The 22,092-nt window shown below is 36.6% G+C and overlaps 1 protein-coding gene across 20 annotated transcripts in view; it reads right to left on the reverse strand.

The window, feature by feature from the left end:
• The window catches only part of DLG2 (discs large MAGUK scaffold protein 2), a 1,981,735-nt gene that overhangs the window by 436,258 nt on the left and 1,523,385 nt on the right, over window positions 1-22,092 (reverse strand). For 15 of the 20 annotated variants that reach the window (XM_041730221.1, XM_041730219.1, XM_041730220.1 and 12 more), the window contains one exon: window positions 4,551-4,706. The exons of the other annotated variants lie outside the window; for them this stretch is intronic. In XM_041730221.1, the coding sequence (XP_041586155.1) occupies window positions 4,551-4,706 (156 nt within the window). The remainder of the gene's footprint in view (window positions 1-4,550; window positions 4,707-22,092) is intronic. 20 annotated transcript variants of the gene reach the window in all.

Here is a 22,092-nt window from a genome sequence, read left to right on the forward strand (position 1 = left end):
TAGGAATATCAAAAGCTGAATAACGTACCATTCTCCCAAAGTAGAAAAACCAATTACAATATCAAAAACATTTTTCTTTCTTTTTTCTTTCTTTCTTTCTTTCTTTCTTTCTTTCTTTCTTTCTTTCTTTCTTTCTTTCTTTCTTTCTTTCTTTCTTTCTTTCTTTCTTTCTTTTTTAAGAGAAAGATGTACTGGATAAGAAGAAGCCCTACAGCAATCCCATTTGTGTTTCACAGAGCTCCAAATTTTAGTTTGATTCCAGGCTCTGCCCATTTCTTGCTTTCGTAAGTTCTGAAAAGTCAATTACTCTAAATATAATCTGCAGCCTTAGGAGCTGACACTTTGTCAAGTAATTTAAAGAGCTTTCCTAAGAAAAACTTTCAACTCTGTTTTATTCTAGATAATGTTACGGAAGTAATTGTGTATACAATTAATCTACTCCTGGTGTTTGCTATCAAATCAAAGTGCTGAAAATTTGGATATTCTGATTGAAATGCACAGAACAGAGATGACTGGCTCTCCTTGCTTCTGCTGAGTGGCATCCATTCTTCTGAATGCCAATTAGGGAATAAACTGGTACACATGTTAAGGTGGTTTCACATGCTAACTTTCACAGAGCTAGCTCATATTCTAATCTGAGACGTTACTGTCATACCAGTACATGTGTGCTTCTGAAATAGTGTGTGGGAAATTCTCAAGTGCCCTAAAATAAATAAATAGTAAATAAGTAAATTAAAAAAAAAAACATATTGCACCTTAAAGGTGAGGCATCTTTTTCAACACTTTTGGTTGTCTTTTTCCATTTACACTTTGGTAAAAAGTTTTCCTAGTATGGTACCTTGCACTTTGTCAGTGCTTGATAAATCTTGGTTGAATGAACTGAAAGATATATTCTTATAATATCCTTTTTGGGGCAGAAGATCCCCAGTAAGTAAGATATACACTCATGAAGACGGTGGCTTGAGTATCTTATCATTATAGAGTTGAATAAGGGCTGGTCCATCTAAGTTTTCATGTACCTCTGAGGTTTTACAGATTATTTAAGGTCACAGTGGAAAAAAAGCAAGTGATGATGTCAAAAATGGAACAAGAACCCTTGAACTTTTCCCTTGAATTATTGGCTGCATTTCAAAAAATATCTGCTCAGAGTGATATTTTCCATTGCAGAGGAAGTAAATAATCTCTGAATACTCAGTTTTCATGAAGAATGGACAGTTACCTAATGAATGTACTGACCATTGAGGTAATTTAAGGTGAAAGTGCAGCACACAAAGTGAGCTCTAGTCTGCTGTTGTTTCAACGCACAAATTCATTCATTCATGGGGTTGTTTTATGTACCCTTAAGACCTGAGTAAAGCACAGCTTTCAGCCATGATGTGTTCCTGAAACAGGAATCTATTTGCTTGTCTGCAGATCTTATTTCCATGTTTATTTAATCACTCAAAGGTTTTCAGCTGCTGCTGTGCCAGACATGATGCTAAGTGTTAGGGTTTTAGCAGTGCAAAGAACAGACATAATTCCACCTAGTGAACTTATAGCATTGAGTGTGAGACAGGAGTTTGGATTTAAAATCATATAAATAAATGTATGATTATAAATTGCTTGAGTCTTATGAGAAAAAAAAGAGACAATATAATAGGGGACCAGATTTTCTTTCAGGGAGATTTTCTGAGGGAGTACAATTTAAGCTTCAATCTAAGATGACCAGAAGTTAACCAGGCAAAGTGTAGTAAAGAGCTTTTCAGTTTGGGGAAAGAGCATGTGTGAAGTGCTTGAAATAGGAAGAGATTTAGTGGATTTTGTGAATGTGAATCATGTGATCAGCAAAGGGAGAAGTGAAATGAGGTGTTTAAGAGGCAGGCAGAGGCCTAGGTCATGCATAGCTTGGATGCTGTATTAGTAACTTTGCATTTTATACTAATGCAAAAAAAAAAGAGATGTGATCTGTATTTTTTAACAGATCACCTTGGCTGTACTGAGAATAAATCAGGACAACAACAGAAGTGGTGAGACCAGTTAGGAGGCTATTGTTGGTGGGAGATAATGGAGGCTTGGGGTTCAAGTGCTAGAAATAGAAATAGAGGAGAATGAATAGACATTTTGGAGGTAGAATCAATAGGACTTGAAGACAGATGGAATGCTGGATATGAGGGAGAACAGGTATTAGGTATGGTTCTCAAGTTGTGCCTTGAGCAATGAGGTAGATGAATGTGCCATTTACTGGGTTGGGAAAATGTGGAAGGGGAGAAAATTGGGATGAAATCAAGAATTTTAGTATCAGCGTATTGGTGACAATGCCACTAAAATGTGTGTGTGTGTGTGTGTGTGTGTGTGTGTTTGTGTGACTTTTTTGAAACGAAGGATAAGATATGAAACAAAAAAGAAAGAGGGGGAAAAAGAAAGGGACAGAATTAGACTAGAAAACAGAATTCCCAATGGGGTGATGGAGGGTGAGGGGTGGAGACTGGAGCATATCAGGACTGCTGAAGGCATGTCATCTGAAACACACGTATTCAACATGATACTATAAATATATATATATATATATATATATATATATATATATATATTTTACTTTGGGAAAAACAAAAACAAAACAAAAAAAAACCCATGGTCTTCATAATACAAATTACAGAAAGTAAACGGAAATAGAATTGTTTCTGGTAGATCCACACAAGAGATAGAGTCCACCATATGGTTGTTGGTGAGTTTTAAGAGAGGAGGCATCAAAATCTCCAGGAGGATGCAAGGAATGTGACTTTTAGGGTCATCAAATAGAGAGCACGGGTTATCAACATTGAGCCAGAAGGGAGATGAGAAGGCAGTATAAAAATAGAGAAAGGAGAGAAAAAATGAAATGGGTGGAGAATTTTTCCAGCAAGCGAAGACATCTCTGCCATCATGCCTGTGCTGATGCAGGTGCCATGGTCCCCTGGGTTTGAATCCCAGCCTTGCCACTTATTAGCGGATGATCGCGGGCATGCCAGGTAACTTCTAACCCTCAGTTTTCTTACTTGTAAAATGAAGATATTGATAACATCTACCTCATAAGGTGATTTGTCAGGGTTACAAGATATAATTCGTAAGAAGAACTTAACAAAATGCCTGGCACAGAGGAAAGCTAAGTGTTAGCTGACTTTGCACAGCTGATTATAGATGCCTAAATACCAGGAAGTCATTATTATAGGTGTGCGCACCTTCTGCTTCCCTCTGGTTATGCTAACTTTGCCTTCTTAGCTTCAAAATTGTTGTATCAAGAGGTAGTTTCATGATTTGTTAAAAATATACAAAGATTTAATGAATGTTTATAAAGCATTCTAAAATGCTATTAGGCTTTAATTGTTGCAAATTAGTGAAAATGCCCCAGCTGATTACATGGCCAAAAATTCATTTTCTCATGTATTTCTAGAAATATTATGTATAATTAAAATTTGTTATTTAACTCCTCTAGAAAGGCCAATAACTGACTTTTAGCTTTTCCTTTGGAAATATAAAAGAAAAACAGAGATGATGTTCTAAGGAGACCCTCTTGGTATATCCATTTACACTTCAAATCATTCTAAAATCTGTATTTCCTCAATCTTATCAGTATTATAAAAATATATGATGGTATTCTATCCGAAAACATAACTAGATAAGCACTTCATTATATGGAGGAACATCATGACTGAGATCTCCTGATTTAGTTAACTGTAACTACCTTAAGGAACACTAGATTCTCCTTTATTACTCTCCTCTCTCTGTGACTTTTACTATTGTGTGAAGATGAGGTTTTGTTATTTAGCATACATATACTTTAGAATTATATCCAGCCTTCAGACTTAGAATGATTTGTTTACAAAGTCGTGGAAAGACTCAAAACATTCTAAGCCAAATCTGAACTCAGCATTTATTGGCAGTATCATACCAAGGACAATGCCTTAACTTCTTTGAACCCTTGTTTTTTCTATATAAAATGGGAGTAACTAAATCAAGAGAACATGGTAAACACCTACCGTGATAACCATAAGGTTAAAATTCTTTGTGATTAGATAGAACCAGTTAATTCTGTAGTTTGGGGCAAACTGTTTAATATCTAAATGAGTGAACTAAGTATAGTGTTAATTTAATATTTTCATTAAAATATTAAATGGCAATAATAGTACTGAATTCTTAGGCTATGTTATGCCTGGAGCATAATAAGTGCTTATTAAATATTATTCAAAAATGTATTGAGTACATGCTTTCATCCTTCTATATGAGGGAAATAGTGCTAATTAAATTCCAAAATTAATTCTTCTGGAAAAATATAATTAATACCCTATTAAAAATGCATGGGAACCAAGAACATTTGGAAAAACATGTGATCATGTTTGAGTACTCTGTGATCACACTAGGCAAAAAAAAGGGCAATGTTCTTAATTTCTCCCATTGCACTAAACGAGCAGAACATCTCTCCACTGAGGAAGATGTCAAGTTCAAGAGAAGTGAGCAGAGGTGGCTTCTACCCATTCATCCTTGTTGAAGCACATGCAATTCGAGAAGATGAAGTGAGGAAGCGCATGCAGTACCTGGTCATCTCAGAGTCAGGGAGCAGGCCTAGGTGGTAGTGGGGGTAGGGAGCTGAGAGAAGGAAGCTTTTGTCACACTCAACAGGGGAATAGTGCCTGGGAGAAGCAGGCTTATCACACAGTTTGTTCACAGTGCTGTAAACAGGTTCCGGAGGCCTGGTGACACAAGAGGAAGAGAGAGACGCACGGTTAGCATACAAACCGAACAACTGTGCTACTAGCAGCATTTCACCATATGCAAAAGCAAATACCCCAAACAATGCCTTAGGCTGTTAGACTTGGAGAAAAAGTCTTTGTAAGAAACAGTATCTTTGGTTAGAAATTAGAACTTTGGATGAAATTGGGCATGATGAAAATCCTGATGCCGGATACCTCAATGGAGTCACAGTCAACTTACAAATGCCATACCTTTCTGGATAATGAAGTCTGAAGTGCCAAACTTTGGGCTCCTCTGACATGGCACCATTTTCATCTTTAGTTTCTTCTTTAATGTAAACTTTATAGAGACCTTCCTGACTCCACTGGCCAAGACATCTGTTATTTGTCACAGCACCCTGTCCATACTTCAATGTTTTTTCTGAGCATGAAATAATCTTGTTTGTTTTGCTTAATTTATAATTATCACTCCCACTACCCTGTAAATTTTAGGAGGACAGAAACTACATTTATTTTGTTAACCACTTAGAGTCAGTCCACATTCCATAAATATTTTATATTCATATATGAATGAATAAATTGATAAAACTTCACATATTTATGTAGTAATTTGAGAGGGCGGGGTTGGCCTTAACTAGAAGTCTAACTGCTTATATGATCTCAGTGACTCCTCTATATATTTACTTATAAATTGCCCTACCAACAATTAGTTTCAGAGAGTTTTCTACTTGAAGGATAATCACTTTAGGAAAATTTCTTCTAAATGAATAAATCTGAAGATACTAAAACATTATCTAAAATAGCAGCATCTTTTAGTTGTTACAAATGTGCATAGTGAGATCAGATAAATTTCAGCTATAACCTTTGCCAAACATGCATGTACTGCAAAGTCCTTGGTTATTAAAAAAAAAACAAAAACCAAACATCTCACAACTCTGTACCACACTATTTTAACATACAGCCTGAAATTGCTACCATATCTTCCATTTAAGGTAAGAATTGAAAGATCCAAATCCAAATGGAATTGGAAGTTCCTATAGTCTGTGTGGGAAGATAAGGAGCAGGTCAGGAAACAGGCCTGTGGACACAAGGCCAGACCCAGGTGAGGGAGAGAGCACCCGTTGGGTCAATGAGACATCAGGGAAAGTAAGTGGTGGCCATATCCCTAAGCAAAAGTAGAAGTATCCATGGTGAACTCAGTGAAGGCACAGTCCATGTTTCTGTAACTCCCAAAGTGGTCCCTAATGTCTTATCGTTGCTCAGTCAATGCTTCTTGAAGAGAGCAGGGGAGATGAGAGGATAAGCAAAGCAGTGAAAATAAACTTTACCTAATTTATAGTATTACTGTGGGCCAGTCATGGCTTAACACTATCTAGATAATTAGTTTCTTCCCTAACACGAAGCCTTCCTTAACATAGCAAGAGATGACTTGATTTCATTTGTTTTCTACAACACAGTAGAGGGGCTGAGGAACGGACAGTCCAAAGACTTATTTTGTCATCCAAATAACTCTCAGTGGTAAAATGAGGTGTTTTATAATGGAGTTGGCTTGCTCTCTCTCAGTGGCTAATAAAATAACATCTACAAGAATAATTTTAAAGGTTCTTCAATGAAAGAGCCAATTTTTTTTCTCACTTTATGGAAGCTAGCATATATTCTTGTTCAGACAAGTGCTCCATTTTCAGAAAAACCTAGTGAGTTTGTCAATTTCTGTTTATCAATTATATAGAGTATACACAATTCATAATGACAAACACCAGCCCTTAAAAAAGGCAGCTGTAAGATCATTTTTAAGAAATGTTTTTATCAAAGGAAAAGAAAGAAATGTTTTTATAAAAAAAAAAGAAATGTTTTTATCAGTTTTTATAAGTAATTCATACTGTGTGATGTAAAAGGAAAGATGCTTTCAGTTATACACTAAAATATATCTTTTAAAACAGATTTAATGCTGTTTTGATTTTTGGGGGAGTCTGTTTTTGAATTGTTAATATACTGAGCTTTATGAAGATTTATGTGTATTTCCTATGGTTTTGGAGACAGAAAGACCCATGATGCTGGTCTGATAAAGAAAAGTGGTTTGGGAGATCAGTTTTGTCTGAACTGAAAATGTGGTTATCCAAACAAAAATTCATCTTGGACAGGGCTTTGTATTAATGAGATACATAACTATCAATTAAATAAGATATGAGGAGGAATGTATGAGCTCTATGGGAATTTTTCTGCATAGGTTATCATAAGAAGACCTGATAATACTTTCCACATTTTCTGCTTATGATTTAGCTGCCTTAGCAGAGATGGCTGGATTGCCTCCCAAACGTCATTACTCCCTTATTAAGAGAAAGCCAATTTTCCACTAGTCACTTTTTCTGTAGTTAAACTTTATGTCTCAGTCTCCCATGAAGGTAGATGTGACCCAGTGAAAATATTCAGTCCAATGTAATTGGAGCAGAAGGATTTTATGGGACTCCTCTGATAGCCGCCTAAAAGGGAGCTGACTTACCTAGGACCCCTGTGATTTTGCTCCTTCCCATTTCCTCCCTTTGCTTACCTGGAACCTGGAGATAAGGGCTGGAGCTTCAGTGGTCACCTTGGACCTGAAGCAACCTTGAGAATAAAAATAAACAATATAGATAGAGGAGCATAATGGTTACTGTTACTGATGATAAGGAGTGACACTATGTCACTTCTGGACTTCCTACCTCTGGATTTCTTTTGAGATAAAATATGCTTATGCTAGGTCATTTTTCATTGTTGTTATAAATGAGACTTATTATAAGTCTTAACGGATATACTCCTGCAAAATGTAAGACTGATTCTAATACAAAGAAATAACTATAGAGGCGCCTAGGAAGCTCAGGCAGTTAATCGTCTGCCTTCATTCGGCTCAGGTCATAATCCTGAGGTCCTGGGATGGAGCCCCACATCGGGTTCTCTGCTCTGCTGGGAGCCTGCTTCTCCCTCTCCCTCTGCCTATGCACTCTCTTTCTCAAATAAATAAATGAAATCTTAAAAAAAAAAAAAAAAAAAAGAAAGAAAGAACTATAGATAGGGCCTACCAAAAGGGGCTAATACATTTAATTATTTTAGAGGTCCATCTGACACCTTTTGTATACACAGAAAAAAAAAAGAATGCTATTTTCTGGCTTTGTTTAGAGCCTGTGACTATTTAGAGAACTCACTGCATCTTTATTAAAAAATATTATATATATAAAATGGTAACCAATTTAAACTGCCAGCACAGGGCATAAGAATAAGGGAATTGATGACTTCTTTTAGGTCATAAAATATTCTCATGATGATGTCATTTCAGTTAACATTGTGCTTTCTGCCTAGGAGGGCTGATTTAATTTTCTGTCTGCTGTTGACTTGACAGACCAAGAAAATGATGTTACCAATTTCCTCCTAGTCTTTTTACCTCTGTAAAAGTATATTTTGAAACAAATGATCAGAATGAAACCTGGATAATACTTATATTAAGAAAAAATCCTACTTGGATGTACTCAACTAAATGAAGAGGAAAACACTCTCTGAACACTACAATAAATTCAAGACAATAATAATTAGGCCCTACACATTGTCCAGTGTTGAACTCTTAAGACCTTTACCTATATCCTTTTGGAATCATCTTATGGACATAATATTATTTCATAACTCACTTATTTTAGTGGATTTGGTGTTGAGGACAGGCTTAGATAACTTGAATTTTAGAAGAGGGACCTTATATCTTTGCCTACAGTCACATTCAGAATGTTTTCATGGTGGATTGATTCTTTGCCTAGGCTTAACGACTCATGATTCAAAGTCTAATCAAAGCAGAGATACAGCTATTGATACTCAGGCCCATTATACCTACTGTTAGTCTTTCATCCTTTATTTATTTACCAGTTATTTTGTACAGTTACTGACTATTGAGTGGACATTTCAAATCTAGCTTAATTGTGAGAATATTTGCTATCTCAGAAGATGGATAGCTGAAAAATACCAAAACATAACAAAACACTTGACAAACTTGACAGAACTTTCTTGCAATATTCACCATGTTCTCTTGCAACCAAACAACTAAATTAAAAATATCAGTGAGAATGTCCTTTCAAGTGGCATAAAAATGGAGTTGATATTTGAAGATTTCTGCCTGCTAGATTCATTATGGTCCTAGAATTCTATCGTGTATTATGTACAATATAGGTCACAGTACAATATCCAGTAAGTACTACAACAAGCTACAGTTTGAGCATAGGAAATGGCATATAGTAGGTACTTGAGAACTGTTTCTTTGAATACATGGATTTTTTTTTGAATACATGGATTTTTAACAAATTATTCTCCATTGAGGAAAATGAAAAATATTTCTGGCTCTTGCAAGGAAGCCTTAAGTTATTCTGAATCTTCTAGCTCTGTTTGAAATTTTCGGCCATCATTAATTTTCATAGGTTATCTGGCAAGACAGAAACCCCCATGGTGTCAGGAACTATTGGCTTTAAGTACTTGCTGTGCATGGTTCACCCACTCTCAAGGGACAGGTTTTGCACATCTGCAAGCCTGGCTGTCGCAACACCTGCCCACAGTTCCTGTAAGGGTCATCCCTCAGGCTCAGGGCACAGAGAATTCTCAGGCCTGAGTTCCAGAAGTAGTAATGCCAAGAGTCAGCATTCTTAGTATTTCTCTGCAGTGATATTCTCCATGACCTCTCCACCAGACAGACAAGAAATGCCAATTTATGAGCTGTCATTGGGATATGGGTGGCAGGAACAGATGCCACCATCAGTTCACATTTATTCAGTAAGGAAGTGCCATGAGGAAATGACTTTAGGCAGTGTGAATCAGCCAGTCAAAATGAAAGAGCCTGTTTATCCTATTATAAACCTCCGGAGTCACCTAGGTCAGGAGGTAATGAATATGGAAATCCAATCTGAGGTACCTCCTGTCTCTCTTCTTTCTGTAGATGCCCCCAGAAAGGGGAAAAAGTAGTTAGAGAGATTAGTGAACTTATAAACAAATCATTTGTTTTGCTGTCCACTTACCAGGGGCCATAGATAAATGGCTTAGTAGTCTCTAGTGTTCATCCATCAGCATTTATTTGCATATCTATGGGTTTATAATTGCAGGCTCTTATAGCATATAATTAGCACACCCTGGCCCTTGGTGACCTCTCTTCTCTGAACTCCATTAGCACTTGCTATTTGTTCAGCTTCCTTGGCATTTTCAATTGCTAATCCACAATGATAGTGTAGAGGGAGGTGCTTCATCAAACCCTCTCCTAAGGAAAATGACCCTGTCTGCAACTGCCTCTTCCCCTTTGTCCCACTGACTCCAACCCAGTTCAGTCCCCTACTCAGCCAAATCTGCTTAGACTAGGATTGGGAATCTGATTCTGCAACCATGACCCGTAGGGTAGGGCTGGGGAGAGCAAAAAAAAAGAAGCTTAGGCCAATTGGATTTTGCTACTGAATGTTAATAAAACAGCAGAAAAAGAAATTATCAGCTGGTAGCATGAGTGAAAGATGCAGACATGTAGAGGATAGCTGTAGCTGTGTCCACTAATTACAGTGAACCACAGTGAAGCTTCCTGAATTTTGATGCTAAAGTGTCAGGAGGTTCCTTGAATCTAGAAAACAGTCTGTGTTCACTCTTTAAGGGACTTAGTAGGGTTCATGCCATTGGATTTCTCTGCTGGCTCCCATAAGACATTAAATATATAAAGAAAATTAACTATTACCTCCCATCACATTCCTTCACTGGAGCTCAGGTCAGATCTCTTGCTTGCAATCAAAAGAGTGAAAATAAAATAGGCTGTGTGTTTTTACTGTCCTATGCCACTCAAAGGCAAAAGATAAAACCTTGGACCCCTATGTGATTCCACTGTACCTGAGATCAATACCTAACTCATCTTGTCTTTTATTTATTATGGATTCTTTCACATTAATTTTGTTTTCTAAAATGTTGCATTAAAATACTATCTTAATTACAGTTTTTTAGTGCCCAATTAAATTTTGTGCCTGACATGGTACTTCCCTTGCCTCACCCTAAGTCCTAGCTCTGTACCAGAGACGGTAAATGTTTGATGCAGTGATGACATGACAGCCATTGTGAATACTCATCTGTGTGGTGCCTGAAGACCGGTCAAATGGATAGGACTTCCTTCTCTTAGAGGTAACAGTAAGAGTGACTCACACTCTATTGAGTTTCCAGTCTCTGTCAAAAGGACTGCTTTCAAAGCCCAAAGGCCAAATCAGGCAGGGCCCTCACCTCATTATACTGTCATATTTGGGGCACAGGCCTCCTTCCTTCTCTATTAGCTCTCAGAGGATCAGGCCCAAATCTCATTTGTCATTGTTTCTATATTGCTTTCCCGAATGCAAGAATGTATGAGTGAAATACTGTCATAAAAAAGAAACAAAGCTGTGAGGGGACGAAAAAGGGGACTGGTATTTTTTATTCTCTCTTCCTGAGCTAGAATTAAAAGGAAGAGTCTAAAATCATCATAGGAAGAATTTGAATTATATATTTGTATGCTTTTGACCATTAATCTGTCACATGGAATGATATGGATGAATCTGTAAATTGCTCAGATTTTCCAATGCTCATCCTGCTGTGGCCTTCTCTCGGTGCTCTAAAGGTAGCATCCAGCCCTATGCAGGAAATAGGACCAAACTACATAAATGAATGGCAGCTGGGATGCCAAATGCTTGAGTGTCTAAGCATCTGGCTCACTGCTTGGCATAGTTTGGAGGAAAAGGTTTTGTTTTTGTTTTTTAATCTTACAAGGGTGCCTCGTGTTCCTCTTTATACATAATACACTGCTTTGAGGCCAAAGATTTGGAGAAGCAAGCAGAAAAGGATTGAATTCTAGGTCTGGGCTAACAGGTCTTAAGGGCAGAATTGCTATTCTGGGGAGCCTCAAAGTAATTAGAGGATAAAAGAATATAGGACCATGTTGTGAACTATGTGGTGTAACAGGTAAACTGGACATTTTAATGAGAAGGATTAAAGAGGCTGACCTCTTTTACACTGAGCATTAAGCAGAAAACTGTTAGCCATTTGGTGGAGGTGTTATCAGAACTTAAAGTATAACAGAGAGATGTGGGGAATGAATTGGTCTAGATGATTTGTAAGGGCTCATTTATCTCTCTAATTTTAAGGGAGGACTTCCACCATTGAGTATATACCTATTTGCATTATACTTACTTTTCTAAAATGTAGCTTAACTTAATGATATTAAAACGCCTTCTCTACATACCAACAAAGTTGTTAAGCTGTAAAATTATATGCAGAGGTAAACTATTACAAAACAGTGTGGTGAGTAGAAAGAAACAGAGCTAGGTTTAACTCTGGCTCTTCTAAATTTTACCCTGTGTGGTCTATGGTTTCTTAACTTCCCTGAGCCTCTGCATTCTCATCAATAAAGTGGGATTAGTAATGTCAGCCTGAGAGGAACATAAAACACCTAGCTCAGTGCATGGGACACACTGTGAGTTTACCAAAAAGCAGCCAACAAAATATATATACATATATATGTATATATATATACATAATTTTTAATATATTATTTAATTTTGTATGTATATATTTATATTTTAAGAAATTGGCATGTGACATTGTGTAGAAGTCCAAGGTATATAGTGTTACTTTGATACATTTATATATTGTAATATGATTGCTGATGTAGTGATATTTATCACATTACATAATTATAGTATAATGTTATTGTCTCTAGTCATTATCCTGAGCTTTAGATCTCTACCACTTACTTACTACTCATTACAAGTTTGTACCCTTAAATACAATCATTCTTATCCTATCCACCCCCACCATCTCTTGGTAACTATCATTTTACTCTGTGTTTTACTTTTCTTTTTTAGGGTAGGAGGAGGAGAGGAGGAGGGAGAGTAAGAATCTTAAATGGTCTCCACTCCCAGTGTGGAGCTTGATCTCACCATCCGGAGATCATGACCCAAACTGAATTCAAGAGCTGGATGCTTAACCAATTGAGCCATGCCAGCACCCCACTTTCTTTTATCTTGATTATTACTTTCGGGCACTTGGGATCACAAGGCTGCCTAGCTTCGGAGAATGCTGCTCCCCTAACAGGCAGTTCGTGTATTAGCACATAAATGTCATGTGGATTCTCTACAAGAGAGTAGAACAAAAGAAGTAACAATGTGTGGTGTTCAGTGTCACCAAAGGCACTGCATGCATAATGTTGCCTTTTAAAGCTTCACTTTTTCTTCTGATATTGAAAAGGTAATCGGTCCTCTATCAAGGCCCTTGGGGTTGATGCTCACTTTGTCTCAATTATTTTCATTGTTCCTAACAAGATAACATCTCCAGCCCAGACTTCCTAATTTGTGCTGGTACCTTCATAATGACTTGTTTTCCTGTATGACTCACAGCTGTAGTGTCCTATTAAATTGTTGGGCCATAAGTGATTTGTTATTAGCAATAGTCTACATACCATAATCTATAAATAATACTTGTAAACTCAAGAGATCAATTCATGATTTTCTCTGTATAAACATCATTCTTAGTTATATTTTACGATGTTTGCTGATATTGAGGAGAGAAATGGCAGAGAACAAGCTTCATTTAAAGTCATTTTGAAAGTTTTCAATTATTAAGCTGCTTTATTTTTTCAAAAGATGGTTCGGGTTTCACAAAATTAGGCTCTCATGACTGTGGGTTATAAATGGTTCATGCAGTGTTTTTAAAATTAGAAGTTGAAAGTCAATAACCTTGACAATAGTGTCTATATGATAAGTATAACTCCAAAGAGGACAGGAATCACCATACTTTGGCATTGGGTAAGCTGTCCAGTGACAGTAGTATTTTTGTTTCATTCTGAAAGATGTTGAAACAAATACTGTCTGAGATGTACAAGCCCAAGTATCATGGCTAGACCAAGGTTTTTGAGATTTGAATTATCTGAGCAAGGTTTGATATGCCCTATCACAGTGTTTAAATTCTTTTATTTATATGAACCCAGTTTTAAAGTTTTTTTCTTTTTAATTGAACTCATAGAATAAAATGTAAATCTACCAAAAAAGTAGGTAAGAAGGTATCCTGCATCCTGATGAAAAATATATATATTTTACATTTATATATTATTACGTATTTGTTATATATATTTTGTATATTCAACCTGAGACTTGAATTCACAACCCTCTGAGATCAAGACCTGGGCTGAGATCAAGAATCAGATGCTTAACTGACTGAGCCATCGAGGTGCTTTGGAAAATTTTTAAGCATAAAATAAATGGAAGAAGTCACATAAAAGATGACAGATTTGACTACATAAAAATGTAAAACTGCTGAAATAAAGTCATAAACAAGCAGTAATTTGGGGAAAGCACCTTCTCAAATACATTTATCAATATTTTAAAGATGCTCCTGCAACTCAGTAAAGAAAAACTGCAAGTTTTCAATAGAAAATAGACAAAGGTATATAGCATTCAATCACAAAAAGAAAATATAAATGACAAATAGACATGCAAATATAAATGTTTAACCTCACTAGGAATAAAAGTAATGCAAATTAAATGCTCTGCCTCCCCCCTCACTTGCCTGTTTAAAAATAATGAAGGATTTTAAAATCGATAAATCACAATTCAGTTGTGGTATGGTGAGCTAGACACTCATACTGCTGGTGCTATGGAGTATTAAACTCCCTTACAACATTTCAAGACAGCAATCTGGCAACATATTTCACAAGTTTTAGAAGTAATCCTGAACCTTCGGTTTAGCAATTCTATCTCTAGTATGCAATTCTAATAAGAAAATAAAAAATGTGGACACAGGGTTCCATAGAGAGAAAGTCCTTGTGGTTTGTTGTAAGAGAAACGTAGAACAAAAGTAAACAATCAGAATGTCCAAAAAGGAGACAAAAGGTATAAAACATGAGATATAGCCACATGATGGTTTTTAATTTAGCCATTAAGACTGACAAAAACTTCTAATAATACAGAAAAAATGCTTTATTTTATAATATTGAATAAAGTGTAGTAGGAAATTGTAAATGGGAATGTGGGGACAGTGGGAGTTGGAAACACGTAATTCTCTTAAAGAGCCTAAACTAAGAAGACATGGAAGAAAATGCTGTGGAGAGTAAGGATTGTACGCAGGGTTGGGGTGGGGTGAAGGAAGGCCTTCTGGGAAGTGTTAATAAATGGCACATGCAAAGTTACAGAGCTAAAAGCACATCCCATTCAGGAAGTTTAAAAAGGCTTGAGTAGGAGACAACTTGAAAAAGTAGGCAGATGTTGAGTACAAGTCTAAAATCCGCCAGTGATGGACAGCCATGGAGATTAGTACTCTCCCCTACTGAATGCAAAAAAAGTTCAATCATTTTTACTGTTTATTTTTACATTCATTCATTTATTTTATATATATTTACCTAAAACCTACCCTGTATCAGGCCCACAGAGAGGTACTATTTATATACAGTAGTAAGATAAAATGTTCCCTTTGCTAATTGAGCAAAATGTTGTTTGTAAGGAAATTTGATGGCAAGGAGCAGAGACTTGTTTGAGCTAGTGCAGGTGACAGGACATATGTGCATGGGAATTCAGAGAAACTGAACTGGTGGAAATCCGGTAGAGTGGGATATAGTGAACTGTATCAACTCTAGAGCTTCTTCATCAACACGATGATACCTTTTCTCTTTGTGCTACTTCCTTCTCCTCTCTCTAGCCGTGACCTTCTTTAACTGTTCATGTTATAAATGTGATAGTCTCTACCATATTGTTCCTGCTGCTCTAATAACACCAAATTGTACATGACTCGTGATAGATCCTCTGGTCTCCTTTTTATCATTACCTATCAGCTTCATTTTTCACTGACAGGTGTTCATTTGGGCTGCCTTTTAATTAAAAATTCCTGAGAGAATTCAATAGACCCAGTTCACTTTTCTGACTGAACCACATTGCTGGGCACTGGCTAGCCTCTGGATTGGTATCCTTTGGGTCAAGTACACACCCTGTTCATTTGCTGGGGTATTAGCCACCTGACTCTTTTGATTTAGCCTTTCCAGCAGAGATGAAGGCAGGGCACTGTGGTCTGAGGTTAGCTGGGCATTTCACTGGTATTTTTAGATTTGGCCTGATGGGTAATTAAACGATATTTCTGGCCAGTACTATTAAAAAATGGTATAGAGAAAGAAAGCAGGGCCATTTATTTTGGATACAAATTTGAAAACAAAAGAGAAAAGTTTGGATGATAGAAAAATATCGGGAACATCACAAAAGTCCCCAAAAGAAGGTCCAAAGCTTAAATATCTTCCTAGGGTTTCTTTCTATTTACCGTGATATTAAAACATAATCTTATGGAACAAAACATTTACCTCTACAATAATCATTTTCTTTCCTCAGAGTCTCCAAGATTATTTATATCTGTAACATCGAAGTCAAAAGTTTCTGGATCTGATAAGATCTTGAGTTTTAAAATTCATACCTACATAAAAATTTCTGAGTATGTTTAGCCAAATCATATCTTCTAAAATAGAATGCAAAATGTTAATTCTACTATATACTTCTGTATGCCAATTTTACATTATTAATACGGAGTCTGTAGGGGAGAAAAATTTTTACACCTTTAACTGAAAGAAAGCTCAGCTTGAGTACAACAGTAGCTCTTAGGAAGAAAGATTAATGTTCAAATGTAATTCTATACTTATCAACAGGAATGATGAGGTAGCTTTAACCAAATCACTTAGATGGATTTTTTTTCCCATCGCTTTTCAATGGTCCATTTTCCTCTATTTCATGCAGCTGTTATACCATTTACTCTTCTGGGCCTGTTATTGCAAGCAGGTTATAAAGATTGCCTTATGGCCAGGGAGAAAGGTTAAGACATCCGTAAGAACAAGAGATGACTATAGCACTGCCTTGCTCTTTTTGGAGAGGACTACCCACTAAGAAGCACTTCTGGGATTTTAGAATAAGACATAAACTGAGGTCCTAAATTCCCTTGAGCTGATGTTTCACATTACTTCAAAATTTATACATATTGATCCTTTGTTCCAACCCTATATTTGTATATGTAAATGCATCAGTTACTCCTGGTTCCTAAGAAAGGTCTAACTCCTATTTTCTCCACAAAACCTTCTGAAATATACTTGTAGAATCTTTTTTTTTTTTTTTTAAAGATTCTATTTATTTATTCATGAGAGACACAGAAAGAGAGGCAGAGATACAGGCAGAGGGAGAAGCAGGCTCCCTGTGGAGAGCCTGCTGTGGGACTTGATCCCAGGATTCCGGGATCATGCCCTGAGCTAAAGGTGGACACTCAACCACTGACCCACCCGGCCTCCCAATTTTTCTCCTTTCTAAACTTCCATACAGTATATTCTTAATGTCTGCCACTTGGTTTTGTACTCTGATGTATTTTAAATGATAAAAATAACAACTACTTACGTATATCTTGGGAACTTACTAGGGGGGTGACCCTGTGCTACATATGCTTTATATATTCTACATCCTGTAATCCTCCCATGCATCCTAAGATGTATATAATAGTATTATCTGCAAGGTTTAGCAATACCTTGTCTCTCCTCACATAGCTGACTTGGTTGGGGTGGGGTGGGGGGACTCTGAACCTAGCTTGTCTGGCTGCAAAGCCTGGATGTGAAATCATTATGTTGTCGTTTTTTAAAAAATTCTTTTTTCTAGCATATATTTTCCCTCAAGGGTCTAACTATGTTCTTGGTCATCCTAGCAACTATAGCCTCTATTTTCAAGGCAGTAGAGAATAGAACAAAAAAAGCAAGCTGTGAGTCTGATTGGATTCAAGTTCCAGCCCCATTACTTTAATAAGGCATGTGATCATGGGCAACTAGTTTACCTCAAAGCCTCAGTTTATCCTCCTGTTGCAAGAACAGTTCCTACCTCTTAAGGCCTTCTGAGTATTAAGTGAAATGATGCTTGAACGGCACTTAGCACAGTGCCTGACAGGCACTCAGTAAATGCCATGACTATCATAGGTATTAAGGAAATCTGGCAGTGACCTGGTTTATATGTCCATTTCTAGTCATTTTTGTGGATGCAAAGTCATTCTTAGGAGATGATGATTTCCTCTTATGATTACAAAATTATGATGACAGCCATAGGGTTGTCAGATATAGTATATAAAAATAAAGAATGTTCAATTAAATCTGAATTTTGAGTAAACAATGAGTAATTTTTAATATAAATGTTAATATTGCCTGGGGCATATTTATACTAAAGAATTATTCATTGTTTATTGCTGTTTAAATTCAAATTTAACTAGACATTATTATTTTATTGGCAACCAGCTGGCTCTGTGGCCATTGAGTTCCTGAACACTACCAGTATTCTGTCTTGGGGTATATACATTCATACTGCCGTACAGCATACCTTTTTACTCTGATTCTTTTAGTGTGTTGATTAAGTCATCAAATGTGCTTATTTTTGTACACCTAGTGCTCAACATTATCTCTTATCTGTGCCTGAATTTACATCTATGCCCAAATCTACAGATAAATACTTAGATAAAATTTTGATCTAGATCAAATTACATGTATTATCATGCTATTTATTTTATTTTATTTTATTATGTTTTAAGATTTTATTTATTCTAGAGAGAGGGAGAGAGCATGAGTAGGGGGGAGGGGAAAAGGGAGAGGGAGAAGCAGGCTCCTCGCTCGATGTGGGGCTCAATCCCAAGACACTGGGATCATGACCTGAGCCAAAGGCAGACACTTAACCAACTGAGACACCCAGGTGCCCCTGCTTTTATTTTATAAATTTACAGCTTACAACAGATATCTTTCTAAGCACACATAGCAGCATCTACATTTTCTCTAATAGCTGCAAAGATCCTCTTCATACACTGGTGGTGGTGGTATAAACTGTTGAACCTGTGACCCAGAAATCCCACTTCCAGGAATCTATCCTATAAAAGTGAGTATAATAGAGGTACATAGAGGGCAGCCCTGGTAGCGCAGCGGTTTAGCGCTGCCTTCAGCCCAGGGCATGGTCCTGGAGACCCGGGATCAAGTCCCAGATCAGGCTCCCTGCATGGAGCCTGCTTCTCCCTCTGCCTGTCTCTCTCCCTCTCCGTGTGTGTTTTACATTAATAAATAAATAAGATCTAAAAAAATTAAAAAAAAATAGAGGTATGTAGATTATAATTGTCACAAAGTTTGTGAAAACAAAACACTGGAAAAAAACATGTATGTTCATTAGTATTGAATAGGTATGTAGTATTAAAAATATTGTGTAAGATTTGATGACACAGATGTTCACAACATATAATTAACTTAAAAAAGAAGGTTAAAATAGTATATGCAGTTTAACCCAGTTTTTGTAAACAATACAAAATAAAGTGCGATCCCAATTTTATATAATAGATAATGAGAAAGAAAAAAATTTGGGAGCATACACCAGAGAATTTGCTGAATATTATTTTTGGGAAATATGTTCACATAAAAGTTTTATTTTCTCTCAATATTACATGTTTTCTAAATGGCTTTTAAAGGGCATTAAAAATTGTTCATTGTAGAAACTGAGGCCAATTTTACGAGAAGCATATCTGTATATGTATATGTATGTTTGGGAAAGTCACTGGAATGTTAATAGTGCTTCCTCTGAGTGATGGCATTACAGGTCATTTTTATTTCCTTAATTATATTTTCCTGTATTTTTAAATTACTTCTTAAAAATATGTATTTTTTTCTATTACAGAGGATTATTAGGGACGTATACTGGGCCTTGTTCAATTCAGCTTCAGAGATTGACATATTTTCAAATAACTCAGAAATAAAAAAAAATTCCCATTTTAGGGACATTTTTTTTTTTTTTTTACTATTGAGCAACTCCTATTTCTATGTGATACCTTGTTACTAATACGGTATTATACAAATGGCAATGCAGCACTATGAATATTTGGTTGTGACAGGATGGCTTAACTGGCATCACCATATTTACTGTTTAAATTTGTCAGAATCTCCAATGTCTTCAGTTATCCAAATATATTCATTTATTAAGAAGACTCCAGTTAAAGTTTATCTACTTCAGGAAATTATGTGCTAGCCAGAATCCTTTTATAGAAATGATGACAATTAAAACTAACAACTGTATTTTTTTTTTTTTTTACTAATGTATCACTTGTTCATCTAACATCTACTTATGTACTTAGAGAACATATAGAGAAGCTATGAGCATGGTGAAAAAGCATGGGGTTTCAGGCAATAAGACCTGGGTTTGAATACTGTTCTGCTGCTTACTTACTATGTGACTGGGGAAGGTACTTAAGTTGTCCAAATCTTGGCTGCCTTATCTAGAAAATGGCTACTTTATAGGACTGCTATGAGATTAAATGAGAGACTCTATGCAAAGCCTTAACGAATCCCCACCATATGATAGGTGCTCAGTCAATAACTAGTTTTATGTACTAATCTAGGTGATGTGGATGATAAAAATCTGATCCAGACATAGATTCTTTCCTCAAGCACACTGTGTCTTAGAGAGGGTGAGGGTGTGGTGGTGTATGTGTGTGTGTGTGTGTGTGTGTGTGTGTGTGTAATAAAATAGGCCAAAATTGGTTAAGTGTAATGGGAGGGAAAGATAGACTGTCTTGGGAATTCAAATTAAGAGGAAATTATATCCAGCAAGGAGAATCCTCTCAGGAGGTACTGGAGCTGGGCCAGTACCAGTGGATAGGATTGAAACACTGAAAATGAAGAGGGAGGTGACTGAGGGAAACATGTTTGGTGAAGGGCAACGCAAGAGAGGGCAGGGTGGCAGGTAAAGCCAGTTAGTTACCTGGTTAGGTTGGTCAGAGCATAGAGATATGAAGTGGGGAAGTGAAATATATTCTGAAAGTATAATAATGTACAACATATGATCCCATTTATAGGAGAACTTCTGGTTTAATAGACAAACTCTCTCAAGTCTGGGGGGGACATTAAGTAGATTCTGTGTATTTGAGGAATTTTACACATATTTAATCTCCTAGGTAGTAACACATTTTAGTGCAGACCAAATTTGAGTCCCAACTCTACTACCTATTAGCTGTGCATATTTAGACAAGCTACTTAATCTTTCTGATTTTCAGTCCTATGCAATTGTGGGAGATGGCACATGACAGAACTATTTTGAAAATGAATAGGAAAAAAGTATCCAAATGACTTCTCAGAATGCTTGACATTGGCAGCACTCAGCCAACATTAATCATACCAGAGTCACCAGACTATTCTCCTCACCATTTCCTAAACCATCTCTCCCTCTATGTTAAATACAGTTTTGAGACAATAATTCCAATTGCTCTCCTGTTCATGCTCTGAAGAGTTTTAAATAAGAGAGCTTTCCTTGTATGCTGTTGGCCAAAGTATTTCCAGTAGGTTGAGTAAAAGCACAAATTAGACAGAGTGATGAGATGACTGGCACTGAGGTCCACCTGGGGAGAAGACTCCTGGCTTATCTGGAGGATCCAGAGATATCCTGACTGGACCAGTATATCCAATGAAAGTGAGAGCTACTTATAAATGAACTACTGTAATGAATGAAGATATGGCAACAATGAAACCAGATGGAGGAGATTTTTCTTTTTTCTTTTTTCTTTTTTTTAAGACTATCAATAATGGCTGAACCTCCCATCTACTATACCTAAGTAATCCAGAAAAGATTCAGCCAATGGGAGAAATTTAGAACAATATATTCTGATCATAGCTATTTGGTATCTGTGATAGGTCTGTGAGATGACAAACAGCTAGTCCTGACCCTGACATGCATGTAGCCATAAGAATATTGTCTATTTTGCTATAAGGTGGTAGGTAGCTGTGTATAAAGAACTTAGAATTATCTAACATTCCTATATAAAAACATTTGTTTCACAGAAAAGGGGAATTAGGAAATTTTTCTTTTCTTTTTAAGATTTATTTATTTATGGGGGTGGGTAAAGGGAGAGAGAGTCTGAGCAGACTGTTCACTGAGTGTAGAGTCTGATATGGGGCTCAACCTGATGACCCTGAGATCAGGACCTGAGCCAAAACCAAGAGTTGGATGCTTAACTGACTGAGCCACACAGGTGGCTCTGAAATACTAATTTGTGTTTTGAACATAATATGCTTTTTCCTCCCCAAGACTGTAGCAGATATTCAGACCCTTGTGTTTCCTTGTTTCACTGGAGACAGAGGATACAGAAGGGAAAGCAGAATTTCCCAAAGAAACTCTTCCTGGTTTTTGTTCTTCAGAAGTCTGAGCTCCTGAAAGACTGATATTCAAGGAAGAAATTAAGAAGAAAGGCAGGCATGATAGAAGCCTATTATCAGATGTAATTCGATGTAAAGGAAATGCATCATTTTTTACAAAATGTATTTATAGAGTAAAATACGCATCTGTAATAGGTGGTTTCTTAAAGAGCTGGCAGTTTTAAT

The sequence above is a fragment of the Vulpes lagopus genome, chromosome 15, assembly GCF_018345385.1.
Source record: "Vulpes lagopus strain Blue_001 chromosome 15, ASM1834538v1, whole genome shotgun sequence".
Taxonomy (NCBI): domain Eukaryota; kingdom Metazoa; phylum Chordata; class Mammalia; order Carnivora; family Canidae; genus Vulpes; species Vulpes lagopus.